The following is a 24,106-nucleotide window of genomic DNA, read 5'->3' as shown; positions in this document are numbered from 1 at the left end:
GCTGCCTACATGCATTATATTTTGCAACGCTTTGTCGATACAAAAACGATGACAAAGCCAGGAGAAGCGAAAAAAAAAGAAAAATTGGTCAAGTGCAAGTCGGACTCGCAAACGAAAGGTTCCGTTCCATCGTACAAGAAATAACACTTTGTAATTTTTAAAAATTTCATGGCGGCTATCTTGAAATTATTATTAAGTATTTGTTGTTATAGCGGCAATAAAAATACATATTGTGTGAAAATTTCAACTCTCTACCTATTACGGTTCACGAGATACAGCCCGCTGACAGACAGGCGGAAGGACGGACAGCGGAGTCTTAGTGGTAGGGTTCCGTTGACACCCTTCGGGTACGGAACCCTAAAATGAGAAAGCTTTGTCTCATTGATTAGGTTTGTGCTGCAAGTGTAGCCGAGGACAGCAGCTAGTATGATAAAATAAAGTTTGTATAGAAGTAAAACTCGAGTTTTAATATTATATGTGGTCATAGTGCGAAATCGTAGCGATAAGTGGGTGGCCTTGGCAGATATCTGTTATCTGCGAATTTTATATGCCAGAGTGGCGAATTGTGAGCGGGATTCGGTGAATTTATAGACTTACTAGCTTCTGCCCGCGGTTTGGCCCGCGTGGCCTACAGGAAACAAATGGCATTTTTTTTTCAGACACAAACATTATAACATCAGGACGCGCACCCTGAACAGCACCGAATAACACATATACCCTTCCAACCCCAATTTCATCCCTTTAGGCGGGATTTTCTCATAGTCGTTTCTTGCCTAAGCTCAAGAAAAAACCTACTTTTCAAATTTCAAGTTAATAATATCAATAATTAAAACTTTCCCATACAAACTTTCATCCCGTATTTTACGACCCTTATGGGCGAATTTTCCAAAAATCCTGAAACACGTATTTCTTCATCTGTGACCGAAAACCCAAATACCAATTTTCATGCAAATAACTTGAAAAATGACGGACTTTCATACAAACTTCCATCCCCCATTTAACCCACTTAGGGGAGGAATTTCTAAAAATCCTTTCTTAGTGGATACCTACTCTTTACAAAGAATATACCCTCCAAATTTCATGTCTTTAGGACCAGCGGTTTAGGCTGTGCGTTGATATATATTTCAGTCAGTCAGTCAGGACTTTGAATTTGATATATATTCCTTTTCCCTTCTATATCATACCTACTTGAGGATTATGAAATTTATTATCTTATTCCCGCGACTTCGTCCACTTGACCTACACAAATTTCAAACCCCTATTTTATCTCTGTAGGCGTTGAATTTTGAAAAATGCTTTCTTAGTGGATGCCTACGTCATAATAGCTATCTGCATGCCTGACTGATCTATCAACGCACAGCTAAAACTACTGGACGGATCGGGCTGGCATGCAGATAGCTATTACAACGTAGACATCCGCTAAGAAAGCATTTTTGAAAATTCAACCCCTAAGGGGGTGAAATAGGGGTTTGAAAGTTTGTTGTCCACGCGGACGAAGTCGCGAGCATAAGCTAGTACTTAATATGGAAGGTAAATGTGAGCAAGGAGGCCTGTGGTTTAGCAGTGACTGCTGCTTTCATATGAAGATAGAAGTTAGGTCCAGGGGACCTACTACTACAGTGAAAGGTTAATATTAATGAGACTATTTGGATTTTTCTGGAAAATACGAAAGGAAGTAATGCCCTTTATTTGCTTGAAATATTGTACAGAAATATTACAATATTGATGTGGTCAAACATGTATCTTCAACAACCTCTCGGGAATCCTCAGGTCTTGTATGATGCCCTAAAACATCGTGACAATGAAGAAACGCTATGGTTTCCTAAGAAAAGCTTCTGGAATAACATACTTACCTACCTTACCTACCTACCTACCTACCACGGCTGTCTCCGTGTGTGCACATAATGCCACCAACAGAAGTCGCTGGAGGGAGATCGCACGAGCAGCAGTGAAGAATTTATAAACCACTCTGTCTAGAGTGATCGATTGAGAAGAAGAGGAACTTACGTACCTACCTATATTTTTTCACCACTAATTTTATTGCATTTTCAATACGTTTTCATGTTGATAAGGGACAAAAATTGAACTGTCCGCAAAAATTGTGATAAAATTATTAATTTTTTGAATCAATGTTTGTATTGAACAAGCATTGATTCGAAAAACATCGAAATGAAACAACATAAATACCTACAGCATCTCGTATTCATGAATTAAATTCCGTACCTACGACAAGCAAATTATCATGCCCCATTTTACTATCTTCGCAGTACAGAACGTCACGATCAGATGTTTACATAGTGATACATAACCGACCAAATAAAGAAACCGCTAATGCCTTCTAAAAATAATACAATGGGAGGTCCATGCAAATTGGATGCACTTGAAGAGGTTATCCGCTACAAAAAAGTCTCGATCGCTTTAAAAACAATACGAAACTGGGGGTCTTGATAAATTGGTTAATTTTTTAGCCAACAGAGATACGTAGTCCAAAGTGTAATGTATGAAAATAGAGGTCAATTCGAGTGGCGATGCTCCGTCCTACCGCAATAGGTCAAAATAATGCGCCAAGGTGAACAGTTTTTTGGGTGCAATATATTATCACTTTAAAGTATCTAGACGTTTTTAGACTGGTAGTAAATGTTTCACTAATACACTTTACGATGCGGTAGATCTATAGAAGTAGATCTATAAAAAAAATATGATGAAGATTCGTAGGAGAATTAGAGTAACGGACATAGCTCGACGAGCTGCGAAGCCGAAGTGGCAATGGGCATTGGGCAAGGCACATAGTTGGAAAAACCGATAGACATTGAGGTCCCAAGGTGCTAGGATGGCGAAGAGATGTTCACAAGAGTTGCATTGGGGACTATCTGCTACGATAGTGGGGGTTTAATATAAGTTTTTTTTTAATTTTTAGTTTAATATATTAATTAGATTTAGATAATATTTAAGGCTTAATCTAGTGCATTAGGACCATTTCCTGTAATGCTAGATTTAAAGAGTTGAATAAATAAATAAAATAAAATAAAATAAAATAAAATGTTGGCAGATCCTGCTACTAGGTGGACAGACGACAACACACGAGTCGCAGGGAGCAGGATTTTATTTTTTATAAAGCAGAGAGAGAGATACTTTGATATTAACTATACAATAAAAAATCTCGTACTTGAATAATTTTATTTTTCACTAGCTTATGCCCGCGACTTCGTCCGCGCGGACTACACAAATTTCAAACCCCTATTTCACCCCCTTAGGGGTTGAATTTTCAAAAATCGATTTTACGAGGGTTCCAAACGCGCCCAGGTCTGAGAAGAGCCTACGCCCTAGAACAAACTCAGCCGGGTATTCTTTTCATCATCATAATGATCTCATCGCCGCCGCCGCGCCGGTTTACTACTGAGCATGGGTATGTCGTCAGAATGAGAAGGGCGCTAGGTTGCCACGCTGGCTCAGTGCGGTTTCCCTTCTCCGTTAAAGCAACTGATCTTTAGTGTATCTACCTTTTTTGTGCACTAGATTTAAGGAGTTTTTGTACTGTGCAGCATTTTCTTGGTTGAATATATAATATAATTTAATTTAATACGCACATAACTCCGGAAAGTTAGAGGTGCGTGCTCGGGATCGAACCCCTGACCTCCCAAAAAAAGGCCGACGACTTACGTTCTCAACGGTGTGTGAAATCTGCCAATTCGCACTTGGTCAACGTGGTAGACTATGACCAAAACATTCTGAGAGGAGACCCGTGCTCTGTAGTAAGCTGGCGATGGGTTGATCATGATGATGATGTTGATATTAGTGGATTGCATTATAGTTTTATAACTTACCCTCAGGTGAGATCGTAATCAAACTCATACAAGTTATCGTCGATGAAAATAAATTATACATAATTATAATGTAAAATTGCCTTTTAATTTTGATTCGGAATAGCTTATTTATGATAAAACATCGCGATCACATGACGTTACCATTTACCTAAGACTAAAGCTTAAAATAGACGGAGTGTTCTCTATGTTACAGATATAAAACCACCACCTATTAGTCCAGCAGCCGCTAAATGTTTTTTTTTTGTGATGAATAACAGACTGAATTTTCATGCCTAGGTTCCGTTTGACGAGACGCCCAAGTTTTGCCCTGTGAAAATTCTCGACAGAGGTAGGTTAGCTATTGTACTGCGCAGGTATTTCATCCCATACAATCAAAGAGTTCCCACGGGTTTTAAAAACCTAATTCCACGCGGACATATATAAACATATTATAAAAATTGCAATGAAACTTATATAATATGTTCCGACAGTTTATAAAATGACTTTACTTACAGTTTCGAAGTTCCTATCTGTACTGTACACGTCTGTACTGTATCCAGATTTTTCCCATATAAAAGGAAAAACTGACTGGCATCAATAGAGCTCAAACCGCTGGAACTTGAAGTTTTATTATGTAAGTTTTCCCAATAACGGCAATTTCCTACGAAATGATTTTCAAAAATCCCACACTAGCTCAGCCGAAGTAAGTGAACTAGCAACTAAATAACTAATTTACACGGTTACCATAAAAAATTGACAGACTCAATTTTGTCGTCAAATATTTAATAACCTGGACATAGGCGGCCACGGAATTTGTTGTTTTGACACTTGGACCCGTTGTGCCAGATCCTTTTTTCCACGCACATGCAAACTGTGGAATCAACTCCCTTCGGCGGTGTTCCCGTTAGATTACAACATGGGGTTATTCAAGGGACGGACCAACAAATTCCTAAAAGGCCGGCAACGCATCGGCGGTTCCTCTGGTGCTGCAAATGTTCATGGGCGGCGGTAATCACTTTACATCAGTAGGGCGATTGTCTAAAACCTGCATCAATCATTATTACAATCTCAATTGTTCAGATTGGCTGAATGTGTGCGATTCTTGTTGCAACAATGCATTGTAGCCAATAGAGAGCGAGCGTCAACCAATCGGAGGTGATTGCGATCGTCACACTGTAGCTGTCAAACTACCGCCAGAGATGATTGCGATCGTGACATTTTAGCTGTCAAACAACCGCGGTAGGGCCACAGGTGATCCGCCTGCTCGTTTGCTCGCTATCTCTATTAAAAAAAAACTTGGCTTCTAAGGCCTCGACTGGCTCTATATTTTGTCACCTCTTTTGCCGTATCTATCTTGTTTTTATTAATCTGAGGATACGTATTGTAATCATTATCGTCGCTAAATAGTTCTGTCTGGCGGAGGGCCTCCCGGGACGGTGAATTATAATAGTCGAGATTAGATTGTTGTTTTACATACATTAATTCATTAATATGATATACTGGAGAGCGGTATTTAACGTGTTTCTGGCGATTGAATATCGATTTAACGACCTCCCTATGACAAATGCCGATTTATGTATCATAAAGGCTATTTTACGCCAGAGCAACAGTACGTCATTGAAGCCGTGCTACAGGGTTGCATATGAAGTACATTAATTTACAAGACGTACCTATTTAATTAAAAAACACAACTGCCCTGCCAAAAAGGAAATAAAAAGTACTTTTTTTAATTTAAAAATTGTAGCCACACCCTACATTATACATTCAAAATTGTTCTGGTATTTAGAAGTTATGGTGAAGTAAACAAACTCACATGCATGAATTCTGAAAACATTACACTCCCTTTTTGGGCGTAGTATGTAATGTATGCCAACTATTTAGGAAACCCTGTCAAAAAATTGTGGAAAAATTGTCGATTTCTAGACAAAGCTATTCATTTGGATCCAATAGAGTCTTGGACTATAGTAATAAAAAGACATGATTTTTTGTATAGCAGTAGTTTATGGGGCTATAATTCAATATTAAGGTGTTTTGATTTGGTAAAACATGTAGATGCAAAAATAATATTCCCGCAAAACTCATTACCATAAGCCTTCGATATATGATCAGTCTACTATTTTCGAAAAACTAACTAAAATTTGAATTTTCGCGGCCGGATGTATTAAACCACCTTGAAGAGATTAATTTATAAAATCATGATTTTGTACATTGATAATAATCTGTACCTTTGCTCTCTGCTACCTTTTCTCGGCTCATTCGTTTAACCGAGTTTGATGAAATTTGGTACAGACTTAGCTTGCCGAGGAAGAACATATATATACTATTTATACATACATAAGGTGTTGGAATCAGCGTTGCATGAAAGTATTTACACCCAAGTAAGGTCGCAACTCTCTGACAATCAACATGGATTCAGACCAGCGAGAAGCACAACCAGCAACCTTCTCTGCTATATGTCTCAGATCGTTCCAGCAGTTGACAGTGGAAGGCAGGCTGATGCCGCATACTTTGATTTCCGGAAAGCCTTCGATTTAGTGGAAAATGACGTTCTGCTAAGAAAGTTGGCGGCGATTGGTTTCACTCCGCATTTACTTAAATTTTTTGCGAGTTACATGGGTGACAGGATGCAATATGTGGAATATGGGGGTTATAGATCAGAACCGTACTACACAAGGTCTGGGGTGAGTCAGGGCAGTAACCTAGGACCCTTGCAATTTATTTTGATGATTAACGACCAAGTCGTCAAGGACGCTAAGTGTTTGTTGTTCGCGGACGATCTCAAGCTATCTCTGGATATACGCGACACGAGTGACTGTGTGAGGCTGCAACAGGATATAGACAGAGTAGTCAAATGGAGTAAGGACAACATTTTGGAGTTTAATCACTCAAAATGTGCAGTGATCACCTTTTCTAAGGCGCACTCCCCTGTCCATTACGAGTATAAGGTTGACGGGGTGCCAATGCTTCGAGTATCCGAAGTTAGGGACTTAGGGGTTAATTTGAATAAGGAGCTTACGTTTCGTACGCATATTGTGAAATGCTGCAAGAAAGCTTATAGAAATTTAGGTTTCTTACTTCGTACCGTCGGTGGCTTTACCAACATGAACGCTGTGGTCGCACTGTATAATGCGTTAGTTAGGAGTCAGTTGGAAGGGAACGCAGTCATTTGGTCTCCGCATGAGACTAAATATAGACTCATGTTGGAGTGGGTGCAAAACAAATTTGCTAGGTTCCTCTACCTGAAGCTGTATGGGGTATACCCGTTCTACCCCTTAATGTATCCTACGTTATTTGTTTTAGGTATGGTCGGGTACAATGAGCTGAGAGTTAGGCGGGAACTAGCACTTGTTACATATATTTTTAAAGTAATAAGAGGGGCGCTGCATAGCCCGGATGTTTTAGGGCAAGTCAGGTTTCTAGTCCCGGATGCATACGTGGGTCGGAGACGCAGGCCGCCGCTGCTGTGGGTACCGGTGGGGCGCACCAGCCTGCTCAGCAAGGCGCCGCTGACGCGCGCGCTTCGCACCCTTAACGTCATAGCGGGGAAAACTGACCTGTTTTGTTGTGCTCTGAGTGAATTCACAAGAGTTTCATTGGGGACTATCTGCTACGATAGTGGGGGTTTAATATAAGTTTTTTTAATTTTTAGTTTAATATATTAATTAGATTTAGATAATATTTAAGACTTAATCTAGTGCATTAGGACTATTTCCTGTAATGCTAGATTTAAGGAGTTGAATAAATAAAAAAAATAAAAAAAAAATTGTACCAGAAAATCAAAGAGTTCGCACGGGATTTAAAAAAAAACTTAAAGCCACGAGGGCACAGTCATGGGCAATGATCTATTTGATATAGATATAGCTTGCATTCTGGAGATGAAAATAGGCTAACTTTTTACTCCGGAAATTTTACTAGCGCTTGGCTGCAATCAGACCTGGTGGCAAGTGATGATGCAGCCTAAGATAGAGCGCGCTTGCCTAGAAGATGCCTATTCAATTTTGACTTGAAGGTACCCATATTATAATTGGAAGAAAAAATTGATGCTGGAATCAAAGCGAACTTTTTGTTTCGGAAAATCAATGCGTACCCACCGGAGTCGCGGGCGTCATCTGGTCATTTATACAATCGAATGTAATCGAATAAAGGAGAATTGGATTGTGGTTGTGCTCATCAAGGTGACACTTTTGATCTTGCGCGCAGACGGAAGATTCTATTTTGGCGCACCTCTGACCCTCTGATAGTTTATCTTGAAGTTTTTCGGATGTATTTATTGGGTTCATTTACGTAAATGATAACGAACACGATAAGACATTGGTTAAAAAGCTTACATTGTAGCATAATAATTTTTTTATATGTTTTTTTTAATGTTTTTGTTAATATTATAAAAAAAAAACTTATAGCTAGCCTTGTAAGTGAGTTATATCAATACTTATAATACCTAATACAATATAAATGACCTAATATCATGCCCACCCACCACCGCTGATTTTAAGAATACTTTATTCGTAGCACGCTCTAAACAAACGTAGTTTGGTTCTTATTTCAATATCTGTACCTATATACACCCCCCCACTAGGTTGGTAGGTTGAAAGACCCCCCCACTAGGTGGACGGACGACATCAGACGAGTCGCAGGGAGCCGCTGGATCCAGGCGGCGCAAGACCGTGGCGTGTGGAAGTCCCTACAAGATGGTAGGTGATGGTATGTCCAGCAGAGGACGTCTATTGGTTGATGATGATAACCTACATAATATATACAGTGTGTCCGGACATAAACTAGCGATATTTTATTTTTTGTTGAAATATTCTCTATACGTGTGCGAAAAAAATCATATCTCTCAAAGTTTTGGTCTTAGTGAGACAAAAATGGGCTCATTCGAAGGGCAACACTGTCCTACATTACAAAATAAAGTGTCAATTCCATAACTTTTGAAAAAAATAAGAAACTCGAAAAAAAATCGTAAAATTATGCAAATCCACAAATTATTGTAAATCACTGCAAAAACACCTCCGACAACCCTTTTTATTTTTTTACTACATCGAGAGATTTTGAGCTAAGCAATAATACAACATTTAATTTACAGCTGTATGTCTAATTCTTTAAGAGTTATTGTTGTTTGAACATAGCGCAAAGGCCTTTTTTGCTTGTGTATGCGCCTAAATCGCTGCTCCTACAGATATGAAATTTGGAAGGTGTGATTTTGGTATCCACTAAGAAAGGATTTTTCGAAATTCCACCTCTAGTGGGTTAAATGGGTGTTGGAAGTTTATATGAAAGTCCTATATTTTTGAAGTTACAGACGTGAAAATTGGGATTTAGATTATAAGTTTTAAATAATAAAATCCTGTATAAGTTGTTTTGAGAAATTCGCCTTCAAGGGCATAAAAGCAACTAGAAATTCATGCGTGACTTCTACATACCTATTTATACGTGTAGAAAAAAATCTTTGAAAGTCGGTTTTTTGAAATTTGTAATATTAAATGTGGATATGGATGTCGTCATGATGATTGATAATCTCGTGACTTTGACTTTCCGATTTATATACAAAACATTTGACCCCTTCGCGATTGAATAAGTAAAGCATGACTTTGTAAATATATTGTACCTACCTCGTTAGATAAAGATCCAAGTAAATATTTTATTTTATAAAAATATGCGCTTTACCGAAATTTTACTCGAAAGATTGTGCTTTTAAACTCTTTAAAGTTACAAGATAAAGGGCAATGAAGAGAGCTATATGCTTGGAGTAAGTATATCTACGCGATCAAATCACAAACCAGAACGTAGAAAAGTAAAAGATTTCTTCTAAACGATTTCTAAAGCTAGAGTAGAGTACGCGACAGGTTGAGATGGCAGTCGGGGTGGGGACGCCCTGTAAACCTGTACAGCCCCCACGCAAACCCGGTGCGGGATAGGGCCTTGCGGGTGTAGGGGCGTCCCTCCGCCTTATACCCCGACTGCCATTTCGATCTGTGGCAAACTATAGTTACGAGCAGAGCGCATAGCTGGAATTACCATTGGACTTTGGAGCTTGGAAGTTGTGACCCCAACGTGGATAGGCAGGTACTGAAATGGAGTCACCGATGCCGTAAACTAGGCTTCTGGAGTTAACACTTCGTTAGCGTGATCCAGGCTTCATGAGTGAGGCGGTCTATGCAGCAACAAACCCAAGCCAGAATACAATATAATAGTACCTCAAGCGATAAAGGCGGAGGAGTCACTGAGGCTGTACTCTGAATAAGTGAATGTGGCATTTATGTTAACGTGTGTAAAGCGTATGAAATATATGTAACAGGGACGCGAGGTGTGAAGGCTCGCCGACTTTAATATTCATAAGCCTATAGAAATTATAGATTAAGCGGGAATATTAATTTTGAGAGCACCTCACGTGAAAAGACGTAGGTGCAGGCTTGAAATAGCATGGGTGTTCAGACTTAAACAATTATTCAAAGCCTGGAGAGAAGTGGAGGAAAATAATCATCATCATCATCACGATCAACCCAACGGAAGTTAAACTGTAGTAGGATACCAATATAGCACTTACAATATGGGCTTTATTATAATAATATTTATTGAGCCTAATATGGGCTTTATTGAGCCTCGATAGCTCAACGGTTAAAGGAGTGGATTGAAAACCGAAAGGTCCAAATACCACCCGTTGCACTATTGTCGTACCTACTCCTAGCACAAGCTTTACGCTTATTTGGAGGGGAAGGGAAAGGGGAATATTAATCAGCCATTAACTTAGCTAATATTCTTTTAAAAAGAAAAAAAAATGGGCATTGTTAGTTCGAAAAACCGATAGACGTTGGAGTGCCAAGGTACTGGAATGGCGACCTCGCACTGGAAACCGCAGCGTCGCGTTGGAAGACCCCATTAGATGGAGGAGCCGCTGTATTCAGGCGACACGCAGGGAGGCGCTGGATTCAGGTGGTTGAAGACTGCATGTCTGGGAGTTCTCTATAATGTTCTGAAAGATGTGGGATTAAGTCTGCCAATCCGCACTTGGTCAGCATAGCGGACTCTGGCTTAAACTCCCCTCATTCTGAGAGGATACCCGTACTCAGTAGTGGACCGGTGATGGGTTGATCATGATCATGGTGAAGATAATCAAATCACGACAAATGTCTCTAGTGAGACCTAGTGAGAGAAAGAAAGAAAGGAAAAAAGAAAGAAAATGCAATTATTCGTTGTTATCGGTGTCACAGATAAAAACAAAGCTGACAATGCCCATTAGTATATATACAACACTAGCTGATGCCCGCGACTTCGTCCGCGTGGAATTAGGTTTTTTAAAAATCCCCTGGGAACTTTTTGATTTTCCGGGATAAAAAGTAGCCTATGTCTCCAGCTCTTTATCTATACCCTTGCAAAAAATCACGTCAATCCATTGCACCGTTGCGACGTAATTGAAGAACAAACCAACAAACAAACACACTTTCGCATTTATAATGAGGGTACTGATGTTGTTCTCTCTTGTTCTAGATCTACAAAGGCCTGGACATCGTGACGGCGAAGGCGTCCCGCCAGGAGCGTGAGCTGGTGCCGCATCATCTGCTGGATATCTTGGAGCCCCATCAGGTGTTCACCGTCGTCGACTTCAGGGCCAGGGCTCTTAAGATTGTATCCTTTATTATTTACGATTCTGAAACAAGAATTGATACTTATTGTTTCCTTTACATCAGCTTTTCGTACCCAACGATGGGGACGTATAAAAATCTATATATATAAAATTCAAAGTCCTGACTGACTGACTGACATATATATATCAACGCACAGCCTAAACCACTGGTCCAAGAGACATGAAATTTTGAGGATGTGTTCTTTGTACAGAGTAAGTATCCACTAAGAAAGGATTTTTTTGAAATCCCACTTCTAAGTGGTTTAAATAGGGGATGAAAGTTTGTATGAAAGTCCGTCATTGTTCAAGTTATTTGCATGAAAATTGGTATTTGGGGTTTCGGTCACAAATGAAGAAATACGTGGTCCAGGATTTTTGGAAATTCATCCCCCACCTCGATTTTCTAAATTCCACCCGAGCGAAGCCGGGGTGGGTCAGCTATATCATATAAATTATTCCTCAGACCGCTTGAATCAGTGTTGAAGTTAAAGAGACGGAAACATTAAAAGTCACAAACTCTTGGATAAAGGATATCTTTATTTAATCGGAAGAAGTCACGTTCCCAGCGGCGTTCATTTGTCAAGCATGTTACAAAAGACGTGGATTTGACGTTTCTTTACATCCACCGATAGGGTGTGCATGTGTGTGTGTGTGGGTGTGTATGTGTATATGTGTGTCTGTGGGTGTGTGTGTGTGTGTGATTTTTCGGGATGCAAGCGTTCCCTGTATTATACCTGCTTAAAAAGATAGGCCGTGAAAAGGTACCAGATAGGTAGATGGATAGACACGCTTTCGCATTTACATATATAATATCAGTACATACTTACCTACAGATATTTTCGTAAATAAATACATCAAAAATTTTGCGCTCGCTTCGCTCGCGCTTTTATTTTCTATTGGTTTATGCCCGCAACTTCGTCCACATGGATTAAGTTTTTTTTAAATCCCTGGGAACTCTTTATCCGGGAATTGTCGAGTGCAAACTCTCTGAATAGTAATGATATTAATATGGGATGTGAGAAGACAACAGATATATAGAAACTTTTGCATTTATAATATTACATACCTAATGACTGCGTATTGATGAGGATTTCGTCTCACTCTACTTTTCTCATTTAAAAGGTACTTAAAAACGTAAAATTTTGCTATGGCTGAGCTCGTTTCCCTATCGCTTTAATTTTTTTCTGTGTTATAAACAAAAAAAAATTTGTCTAACCAGGTAACTACAAGTCGAGCAAAAGCCTGTTTCTCATGGAATGAAATCGAAGTCTGAACCACTAGTTAGATATTTCAAAAAAAAATATTCTTTCTCAAATTCATGATCAAAGAATTCGGATCGGACATATTTAATCAACACACATGTAGAACTCGACAGCTGGATTTAGAAACTTCATGATTCTATTCTAATTATCATGTTGTCTTTGATCGTGATTCTTTAATTAATGTCTTTGATCAATGATCATGACCAAGGTACTTTACCCATACTAAATACATTGACGACCTCCCTGGCGCAGTTGTTTTGTAAGCGCTGTTATCTTATTAGTGGGAGGTCCCAGGTTCGATTCCCGGCAGAGGTTTAGAATCTTATAATTTCTAAATTTCTGGTCTGATCTGGTGGGAGGCTTCGGCAGTGGCTACTGGCGAAGCCGTGCCGCCAAGCGATTTAGCATTCCGGTTCGATGCCGTGTAGAAACCAAAGGGGTGTGGGTTTAATAAAAAACTGCCATACCCCTTCCAGTTAGCCCGCTTCCATCTTAGACTGCATCATCAGTCATCACTTACCATCAGGTAAGGTTGCAGTCAAGGGCTAAATTGTATCTGAATAAATAATACATATTATAAATGCGAAAGTGTGCCTGTCTGTACTAGCTTTTCACGGCCCGTCCCGTTCAATCAATTATTCCTTATGCTGTTAGAGCTTTTCCTGATATTTTTATTTTCTATCTTTCAATGTACCTACCTATATTTGATAGGGAATCTCGTATCGTTATCATGTCTTAGTCGTCTAGTGTAAACATCGAAAGCCCTTCGCTTGCCAGTGTTTATTCAGCAGGTCCCAAATTTTATCTTTCCTGTGGAATGCGACGTAATTTCAGTAGTTTAATTAATGCCACATCGTTCAAAGCGTGAAATATAAAACTGATTCTGAGCACAACCTAATTTTAGAGTATTCGCATCTTCTTCTTACTAATGTAATATGAAAAGGACAGACGCAGTTTGGCAGTTTTAAATTTAATTTTTAGATGGTAAAACCTGTGATTTTAGCGCACAGTCGCGAGCCTACTGTTTAAATTTGTAGCGTGCACTAAAATTTAGTCTTTAAATGTAAAGTTCATGTTCTGTCCCTTTTTAGCATTGTTAAAAAGAAAAGAAATAAAAAAGGCTGTACGGAAAGCGAATAATGTCGTCACAGTGAATTTTTAACATAGAAATAGAGGTAATTTCTGCTGTAAAATATTTTTTTGTTAAGCTTTTTACAAATACGCTTTGTGTCGTTTACGCATTGTGACGTCATTAATCTCGCTTTCCGTTGCAGCTTGACGTTGATAATTAATTATGTTAAAAATAAAGAAGTCATTTTTTTTTAATATTCTCTTTAATAATGAATTCTAGCCCCATAAACTACCGCTATACAAAAATGGCGTAATTTTATTACTACAGTCCAGGACACTATGCTGAGCTTTCTAGTGATGTCGTCATTCCTGCTTAGCTCGAATACCAAACGTGATCTACAGTACATCAATCGGCGATCTCCGCTTAGATTGAGATGGAATAAGAAAAACTTACTACGTACCATACATTATACAAAGTCAAGTCAAAGTCTAATGATTTATTCAAAATAGGTAATAAATTACTCTTTTTGATGTCTGGTAGGGTGTTAGATTTGTAAGATATAGTGGTGATAATTATTACGCAAACTTAAAACTAAAGCTACGAGGTATCTAGATCTACATTAGGTATTCAATGTTGAAAACTTCTATTTCAGTTATAAAATTTCGTATTTTGTTTGGTATATTTCGAACTAGCTTATGCTCGCGACTTCGTCCGCGTGGACTACACAAATTTCAAATCCCTTTTTCACCTCCTTATTGGTTGAATTTGCAAAAACCCTTTGTTAGCGGATGCCTACGTCATAATAGCTATCTGCATGTAAAATTTCAGCCCGCTCCGTCCAGTAGTTTGAGCTGTGCGTTGATAGATCAGTTAGTCAGTCAGTCAGTCAGTCACTTTTCCCTTTTATATATTCGTCGTCCTCCCATGTCTCAAATGAGACGTCTCGTATTAGGACATGAATTATTTAAAATAACACTCTTTAGCTCTTAACTTAAGCTCGTCTCGTAAGATAGATTAAAATGATTTTAAGGCTAAAATGGCATTTAGGCATTGACTTATATAATTACATCGTATGGACAGGGCCATTGAACAAACAAAATGGCACCGACTCAGTGGAGCTTTAGCACCAATGCAACCTCAGTGACGTCTGGATTTCAAACGGGTCGTTCATTAGTATCTAAGAGGTGGCGCTGATTTATTTGGTTCCAAAACCGTGATAATTTTTGTTCGCTTGGGCATATCTTGTCATTTATATCGATGCATTTAGGACTTAAAGCTAATGTACCTACTGTATAATGTACTGGTACCCTTCAAGAGGGTTTATAAATTTTTGAGAATTTGATTGAAATTGAATGTTAAAGACGACTTTATACTACTTTTATACGACTTTATATAACGTTGTTTAAAGTATTTTAAGCAGAGAAATTTAATTTGTATCGGAAAAATAAAATAGAATAGACTTAATTGTGAAATCCGTAGATTGATATGTAGCATCAGCAATGGTGAAATCAATCAGTTCTTCGTCTAAATACATACACACACAATATGTATATTAAGTATACTAGTTTACGCTCGCGACTTCGTCCGCGTGGACTACACAAATTTCTAACTCCTATTTCACGCCCTTAGGGGTTGAATTTTCAAAAATCCTTTCTTAGCGGATGCCCACGTCATAATAGCTATCTGCATGGCAAATTTCAGCCCGATCCGTCCAGTAGTTTGAGCTTTGGCAGTGCGTTGATAGATCAGTCAGTCAGTCAGTCACCTTTTTTTAAATAAAAATCCCCTTTCCTCTCCAATTAAGCATCAAGCTTGTGCTAGGAGTAGATACGACAATAGTGCAACGGGCGGGGTATGAACCGTCGACCTTTCAGTTTTCAGTCCACTCCTTTACCCGTTGAGTTATCGAGCTATTGCCATTATACACATTTCGAATGTCAATTTTAGATTTTTTAAGATAATGATGTAATAATGGTGATAATTAATTACTTACGTAAACTTAACACTAAAGCTAAGACAGATCCAAACGCGCCCTCTTTTCCTCTCCATATTATTCAGTCTCAATAAATGTATAATAAATAGTAATACATTTTGTGTATTTGCAACTTTACCGGTCATTGACTGCTCAAGTAGCTTTGCGTTTGCATATATATATACTTGATATATTATTATCCATTGTATCAACATACTTGAATGTCATGAGACATTTATATGGTGCCATTTGACAAAAATTATGTAAAGAATCGGACTAATGTGAAACTTATTGCGACATAACTAAATGTCAAAACATTTACAACATGCATATTAATTCACGGACATAATATATGTCTGTCTATATCTAAGTTGTTAGACTTGAGCCTTATATCAGTTATTGTATTAAAACATGTACCTAAGTGACAAATTCGTAATTTCTCCATAGCATATTTGTAAAGATCTTCTTAGATTCGGGCGCGTTTGGAACCCTCATTTTTTATTCAGATACAAGTTCGCCCATGACTCCAATCTCACCTGGTGGTAAGTGATGACACAGTCTAAGATGGAAGCGGGATGTCCTGGAAGGGGTATGGCAGTTTTTATTAAACCCATGCCCCTTTGCCACGCCCGAAGCCTCCCACCAGACCAGAAATTTCGAAAATTATAAAATTCCAAACTCCTGCCAAGAATCGCCTTATTTGCTCTTAGACTTGAGCTTATATCAGTTATTGCATTAAAACATGTACCTAAGTGACAATATCGTAATTTCTCCGTAGCATATTTGTGAAAGTCTTCTCAGATTCGGGCGCGTTTGCAACCCTTATACTGCACAACTATAGTTTTACGTTGCAAAATATAATTATCACCTCACTACAATGACACATAGTTTTAAAAAGATGATACCCGCGACTTCTTCCGCGTGGATTTAGGTTTTTTTAATTCTAGTGGGAACTCTTTGGGAATTTTCCAGTGTAAAAAGTAGCCTATGTGTTAATTCAGGAGATACTTCTATATGTCAGCTACTTGACGAATTTAGCGAAATTCGTCAAGTAGCTGACATACTCACACATATAAACATTTGCCTTTAAAGTATGATTAGTGTGATGTAATTAGCAATTTTTTTTTTAAATATACAAGTATGTATCTAATAATATACAATATTATCTTAAAGATTGCTTGAATCAAAGAAATTCAGATTTTGACTTTGTTGCTTAGGTTAATTCCAATAGGTTTTCCTTCAATGCAATAATTTTCGTAACCAAAAAAATCAGATTGAAAATTTAACAAAACAAGGCAAAATACCCATCATAGTTGGAGGAACAAACTATTACATAGAATCTATAGTGTATCAGATACTAGTTGAACATACGGATGACTCTGATGAATTACTATGGGATAAGAGTAAGAGAAAGAGAGATTTTGATGGTACTGGTGTCGTGAGTGAACTAGATAATAAGAGGCTTGCTAAAGAATTTGATGATTCCAAAGACAATAAAGAAGTTTCAATACCAGAATCAAATTTAAAAGATAATAAATCAATAGACACAGTTGATTCGACACTAGAATCTGAAGTAAAAGATAATAATTCAAAACAACAAGTTGATCCGACATCAGAATCTGAAGTAAAAGATAATATAACTACACCAAAAGATGAAGAAGAGAAAGTTATAGATATAGAAACGTTAAAAGACGATGTGAACCATGAGAGTAAGTTCACAAATGAAGAGATACATTCCAAATTGAAGGCAATTGATCCTGTCATGGCTTCGAGACTACATCCTAATAACAGGCGAAAAGTATTGAGGTAAGATTGTTCATCCATTTTTTATAGTCCATACAAAATGAGAACTCACGCGCCATTTTAGCTCTATGTGTCACCGTCATGTCAAAGTACGATTTACATTTATAATAAGGACTAAAGTCGTACTTTTGACATTACAGATGACACAACAAGTTGAAATGGCGCGTGAAAACTTAAAATGTATGCATTATATTTAGCTACAGTTAAAGTAAAATGTAAATTCTTTCTCTCTGTATCGTATTTCTCATTCTGAGGGTTGTGGACCCTTCCATTAAGTATATAATCATCATCATCAGCATCGCGTGCCTTCTTCGAAACGAAGCTTCTCTATTAAAAGCCGCCTCTTTTAACTTTCACCTCCTTGTATCGTCCAACCATTTGCGTCTTGGAGCCCTTTTGCCTTCAATCCTTCCTTCCAAAACTAATCTTGGAAATGAGAATTGGGCTCCTCTTTGTAAAAGTCCAAAGAAAGCGAGCTTCCTTCGCATGATAGTGAACATGAGTTATTTGTCTTTGTGGACCATTTCTAGTACCTTATTCTTCTTTTCTTAATATATGGCTTTTTTCAGTGCAATGTCAGCACAATGCACTTTGCCAGTCTCAAGTAGCTTGAAAGAGACAGAGGAGATTGGCCGGTAAAAGTGTGCAGTTAAAATCTTAGACTGTTTACTGTAATAGAAGGGTTAATTTATTGTTAGTGACATAATATACTTATTACATAAAATATTACAACTGGAATCACAGAGACAGACACACACATTCCAGTACCTTAGTGTTCGGTGTAACGCTGTTCTAGGTTATGTTGAGCATTTTCCTGTAGATCCACATTTCATTTTCATTTTCATTCTTCCTTTAATTACATAATGGTAGGGGTTAACTTGGTTTTTTGATGGACTTGACGAAGAGTACGATTTCGAAATTTAATCCGCCTGGATTTAGGTTTTTAAAAATCCCGTGGTTAAAGGACGAACCAACAACAAATACATTTTTTTTAAAGAATATTAGCCATGTTAAATGACTAATATTCACCTTTCCTCTCCAACTAAGTGTCAGGCTTGTGCTAGGAGTAGGTACGACAATAGTGCAACGGGCGGGGTTTGAACCGTCGACCTTTCGGTTTTCAGTCCACTCCTTTACCGGTTGAGCTATTGAGGCTCTACATTTTCGCATTTTTACATTTCTATGATAATATAAAACTGCTATCTATATTATTATTATAAGTTTGTTTGTAATCAATAAACTCTGAAACTACTGAACTGATTTTAATAATTCTTTTACCATAGCTAATTACTTTATCCTTAAAAAATATGTATGGCAGGTGAAGTCGCGGGCAAAAGCTAGTAGTATATTATATACTCCGTACGTCTGTGTTATGACTTACGAGTTACGATGTACACTATTGCACAATAAAATAAATACTTTAAACTTAATCCTAATAGCTAAGCAGTTTTCGGCAAGTAGGTACCTACTTATTGTATTAAAAATGATAGAGTCATCATTAGAGTTCAATATTTCTTATGATTGAGCAACACTTTATTTCTTTAACCATTGCTATCAAACAATTGCTATCTGATCTTGGAAATAATTTAGTTGTTTTGTTTACAACACACCATACAATAAAGTTTACCTATACACACTTGCTTATAACTTACTTTGCATGGACGTAAAGGAAATCCTAATCTCTATATATAAAAATGAATCGCTGAATGTGTTGCTGATCGCAAATCTCGAAAACAGCTGAACCGATTTCGCTAATTCTTTTTTCATAATATTCCTTAAATAAAGTACGGGGATGGTTCTTACGGAGAGAAAAATTTAAAAATATTCCTGAAAAATAATTGACTGTTAGGCGGTACGCAGTTCGCCGGGTCAGCTAGTTTAAACATAAAAAAGATTATAAATACTATCTGTCCCGGCTTACTCACGTGTGTAGTCGACGTTAGCCCGACTAGTTTTAGATAAAAAAGATTTTTCGTAAATCCGTGAAGAGGTGGAATTTATAAAAATTCTGTAACACGTATTTCTTTTCTTCTATTTTAACTTAAAGCATTGAAACTTGAAAAATGACATTCGACCATCCGTTGTGCCAAATCCTTCTTTCTACGCACATGCAAACTGTGAAACCAACTCCCATCGGTGGTGTTCCCACTAGATTACAACAAGGGGTTATTCAAGGGGCGGACGAACAAATTCCTAAAAGGCCGGCAACGCATCGGCAGTTCCGCTGGTGCTGCAAATGTTCATGGGCGGCGGTAACCACTCCACATCAGGTGACCCGCCTGCACATTTGCTCGCTATCTCTATTTAAAAAAATTAAACTACCATTAACGTGGTACCATAAATTAGGCCGGCCATACACGGACTGCTCGAGCGGTTAGCCAGTGATCAACATACACGGACCGCTCTTGCAGTCAGAGTCAACAGCTTGAAGCTGCCATCGAGCAGTTAGCTTAACTGCTCGATGGCAACTTAAACGATGCGGGCGGGCGGGAAGCGTGCGCGACGTGGAATGAGGAGCGCGGCCGGAGGTAAAAGGCGACTGCTTGAGCCGTTCGTGTATGTACGTACGTAGAAATCTGTAGTTCAATATGCAGTCGCATCTTGAAGCAGTCCATCCTGACTGCTTCAAGCTGTCCGTGTATGGCTGGTCTTAAACGCATACAAACCTCAATCACTTAAAGTTAAAAGTTTTCGCCGATCTAACTCAGAGGCAACGAAAACACCTAAGTTGGAAAACAGTAATCTAACCAGTTATATGGCACGGTGCTGGTGGTTAATTTGTGTAAGTCACCTGAATTGATATGTTTACTGTTACTCTTACTGCAGTAAATCCTTACTTCTTCGATGTTTAGTGGTATGGTCGTGTGTGAATTATATATAAGTATTTCTAAAATCCGTATTCTTTATTTTAACCCTGAGCAATAAAAAAGTCAAAGGTTATCTGCATTATTTAAATTTATATTCTGAAACTCTTTATCAATGTTACATCATTACCATCTTATTTAGTAAAACCTGTCGGCCAGGAAAATATTCACAGTCTCAGACATTTTTCGCCTATCCACAGATCATATTAGTATGTCAATTTTACATCGAGAGTTCAATCTCACAGGTGCATTAGGAAACGGGGTTATTACGTAACTCGCGACAGGCTTGAGACAGGCGTAAATCTCGCAATCATTGCCGTCAAACGTCACACGTAAGAGCGGCTAGAGAGAGACAGCAATAGCCACAAAGAAGCAAAATAAGAGAAAGAAGAAGAAATACAGCAAATGAACTGTCGCATTGCTACTGCTGTCGCGTTGCTGTCGCTACTGCAACGTTTTAACTTTTACGTAATCACTCCGCTGGACCGGCCCGAGACGTCGCGTCGAGCGAATTTTTTCTGGGGTTGCCTGAAAAACAGCGCTGAGGTATCAGGTAGTGTACCCACATACTCTACTAAAGCATTACGCTGAGGCAATTCCCTATTTTGGGACAATTTTGCGCCACAGACACGCGTTCGGGTTTTTAGGTCACACAGTTATTTTTAGATTAATTTTATTGTAATTCCATGCTGATAAGATCGCCGCCTCTGTTATATACGTACAGTCGTACACCATCTATAGACATCAAAGCTACCTAATGGCGGTGGTTTTCTCGGTTGAAATGCGTGGAAAGCCATACTTTTAAGGCTTAGTAGGTACCCATTTTTAATCTATTGTCTGTGTTTTGTACTGAGTTTTCAACTGTGTTTGCGCTATGGTCCCAAATAAATAAGTTTTTTTTTTTTTTTTTCATTATAGGTGGCTTGACCACAATCACACCTGATGGGAAGTGATGATGAGGCCTAAGATGGGACGCGTTTACCTAGAAGATGCCTATTCACTCTTGTTTTAAAGATACCCGGGTTGTAGTTGGTAGGAAACACATATCGCGGAAGAGTATAGTAGTAGAGTATATTGTAAGTTACAAAACTGCAAATATTTATTGGTCAACACTGCTAAAAATGTGTGAAAATCTTAGAAACAATTACAAACTCGTTATTAAAGTCAAACTATTATTATTAAAGTATTCATAGCGAAATGTGTCGTAACATCGTAGCAGATTCGTTGTTCACGTGATTTACATAGACATTAAATCTGAAGGCCGTCTGACATAAAGCCGCCACCAGTTACATATACCCGCTACTTCTCTATGCCTACTTACTGACTAACCGACTGACTGAAATCGCACAGCTTATAGGACCTAAACGTAACTGTTTAACAAATATCTCAATTTTTAGGGTTCCATACCTCAAAAGGAAAAACGGAACCCTTATAGGATCACTTAGTTGTCTGTCTGTCTGTCTGTATGTCTGTCTGCCTGTCTGTCTGTCTATCTGTGTCTGTCTGTCTGTCTGTCGGTCTATCAAGAAACCTACAGGGTACTTCCCGTTGACCTAGAATCATGAAATTTGGTAAGGGGTAGATCTTATAGCTGACATGGGGAAAAATCTGAAAAGCGTGAATTTGTGGTTACATCACACAAAAAAAATTAAATTGTGGTCATGAACTAATAATTAATTAGTAATTTTAATTTTCTAAGTAAGATAACTATATCAAGTGGGGGGTATCATAATATGAAAGGTCTTTAATTAATTCTACCTTTTACGTTTAGATCAGAATTCATATCAAGGAAGCGAAATAATGATATTATGTAAAATTATTCAGTTTTGATATTTAATTTGGAATGAATAACTCTGAGCCTCGTGTTTATTTACAGTAGAATGAAGAATAAACTTTGAATGAAACGCTCGCGCTGGTCAAATTACCAATAGATAGAGCTTTGATGATTCAAAAGGGCGTGTTGAACCCATCTGAATAAAGCATACTTTGAATTTAAATTGAATTTAAATAGATGTTTAATTATCTGTTCGATAATTCAGACGACCAGATTTTGTATTTTTTTTTATCTAAATATAAAAAAGGATTGACTGACTGACTGATCCATCAACGCACAGCTCAAACTACTGGACGGATCGGGCTGAAATTTGGCATGCAGATACCTATTATGACGTAGACTGTAGACATCCCGCTAAAAAAGGATTTATGAGAATTCAACCCCTAAGGGGGTAAAATAGGTGTTTGAAATATTGTGTGTAGCCACGCGGATGAAGTCGCGGGCATAAGCTAGTCCTTAATAAGTGTACCTAATAGGAGTTAGGACACAGGAAATAGATGGATCTAGATAGTCTTGGATAAGCTAATTATATTATTACCAGCTGATGCCTGCGACTTCGTACGCGTGGAATTAGGTTTTCTAAAAATCCCGTGGGAAACTCTTTGATTTTTCGGGATAAAAAGTAGCATATGTCACTCTCCAGGTCTATCTATAGGTACCCATCAAAAAATCACGTCAATCCGTTGCACTGTTGCGATGTGATTGAAGGACAAACTAACAAACAAATACACTTTCGCATTTATAATAAGGGTACTGATTAAGAGCACCTACTCGCTAGCAAACTGGCCCATCAGTCTGGCGAGATGAATTTAATCTCTTTAAAGCGATTTGTTAGATTGCTTTGTTTGAAGTAGGTAGATGTTGCGGATGAACTGGCGGCTACTTCCACTTGTCTGATGACAATAGATGATTATATATGATAGCAAGAAGTGCCTCTGTTGATGAGGTGAACAATGAACATTGAAACACTTTGACTAAAAAAACTTTTCTTTCTTTCCCTCGTTCTTGTCCCATTTCATTTGGTTTCAGGGCTCCTTGTACTTAAGCGCCAGGATTTTCTGTCCTGGAATGTCATTGGCTTTAACTTTCCTTTCGACATTGGACCACCATGTTGCTGAGGGTCGTCCTCTCCGTCGTGGTTTGATGGGGATTCAGTACTTTCTTTATTGGTAGTCAGCGCTCTTTCGTTCTATGCGCGTACCTCGGAGCCTACTCTCTTTAAGTTTTTCTTGTATGTTTATTGTTAACTTTAAAAAATACATTGAGGTAACTTGTTTGAATAAAGAAATCGTATATTGAAATCATCTCATCGATATAAATGACAAGATACGCCTAAGCGAACAAAATTTTTCTCGGTTTTGGAACCAAATAAATCAGCGCCACCTCTAGTTATATATAGTTGTTTTACTCGCGGTATGGTTGGTGTGGTGAACGATATAAATAATTGTAATTTGTATTTTCGATCATTCTCAGTCCAGACTTCGTCCTTTCGACTTCTCATCTAACGCTACCTACAAATATGAACACCGTCGCTTCGGAACTGCTCACGCAACAGGAGATGACGGAGATTACGCGCTTCTTGGACGCCTTCGAGTTTCGCACCCCGCCCGTTCGTCTAGAGTACGTATTCTATTATCCGAGGTATACTTTTCCCGTGCTGCCGTCTTGCGAAAAATGTGTGAAGATGTACTGTGTAAACTATGAAAAATGTACAATTATCGATTACCTCATGGTCACAGATGTATTCCATGTCGAAATTTCTAGTTTTTATTGCACATTTTGTCGGAAACCCTTGTACGTTTGTATCTGCGAATTAATAAATAAAACGACCTGTTATTTTGCGAATGTTTTTTTATTTAAACTAAATAATCCCCC

The 24,106-nt window shown here is 38.2% G+C and overlaps 1 protein-coding gene across 1 annotated transcript in view; it reads left to right on the top strand.

Moving 5' to 3' along the window:
* Positions 1–24,106, top strand: part of LOC117988425 (tRNA dimethylallyltransferase) — a 251,610-nt gene that overhangs the window by 114,575 nt on the left and 112,929 nt on the right. The window contains exons 2-3 of the mRNA XM_034975564.2: positions 11,289–11,426; positions 17,004–17,536. Of these exons, the coding sequence (XP_034831455.1) occupies positions 11,289–11,426; positions 17,004–17,536 (671 nt within the window). The remainder of the gene's footprint in view (positions 1–11,288; positions 11,427–17,003; positions 17,537–24,106) is intronic.

This window comes from Maniola hyperantus, chromosome 14 (genome assembly GCF_902806685.2).
Source record: "Maniola hyperantus chromosome 14, iAphHyp1.2, whole genome shotgun sequence".
NCBI lineage: Eukaryota > Metazoa > Arthropoda > Insecta > Lepidoptera > Nymphalidae > Maniola > Maniola hyperantus.
This window is presented reverse-complemented; position numbering and strand designations above follow the sequence as displayed.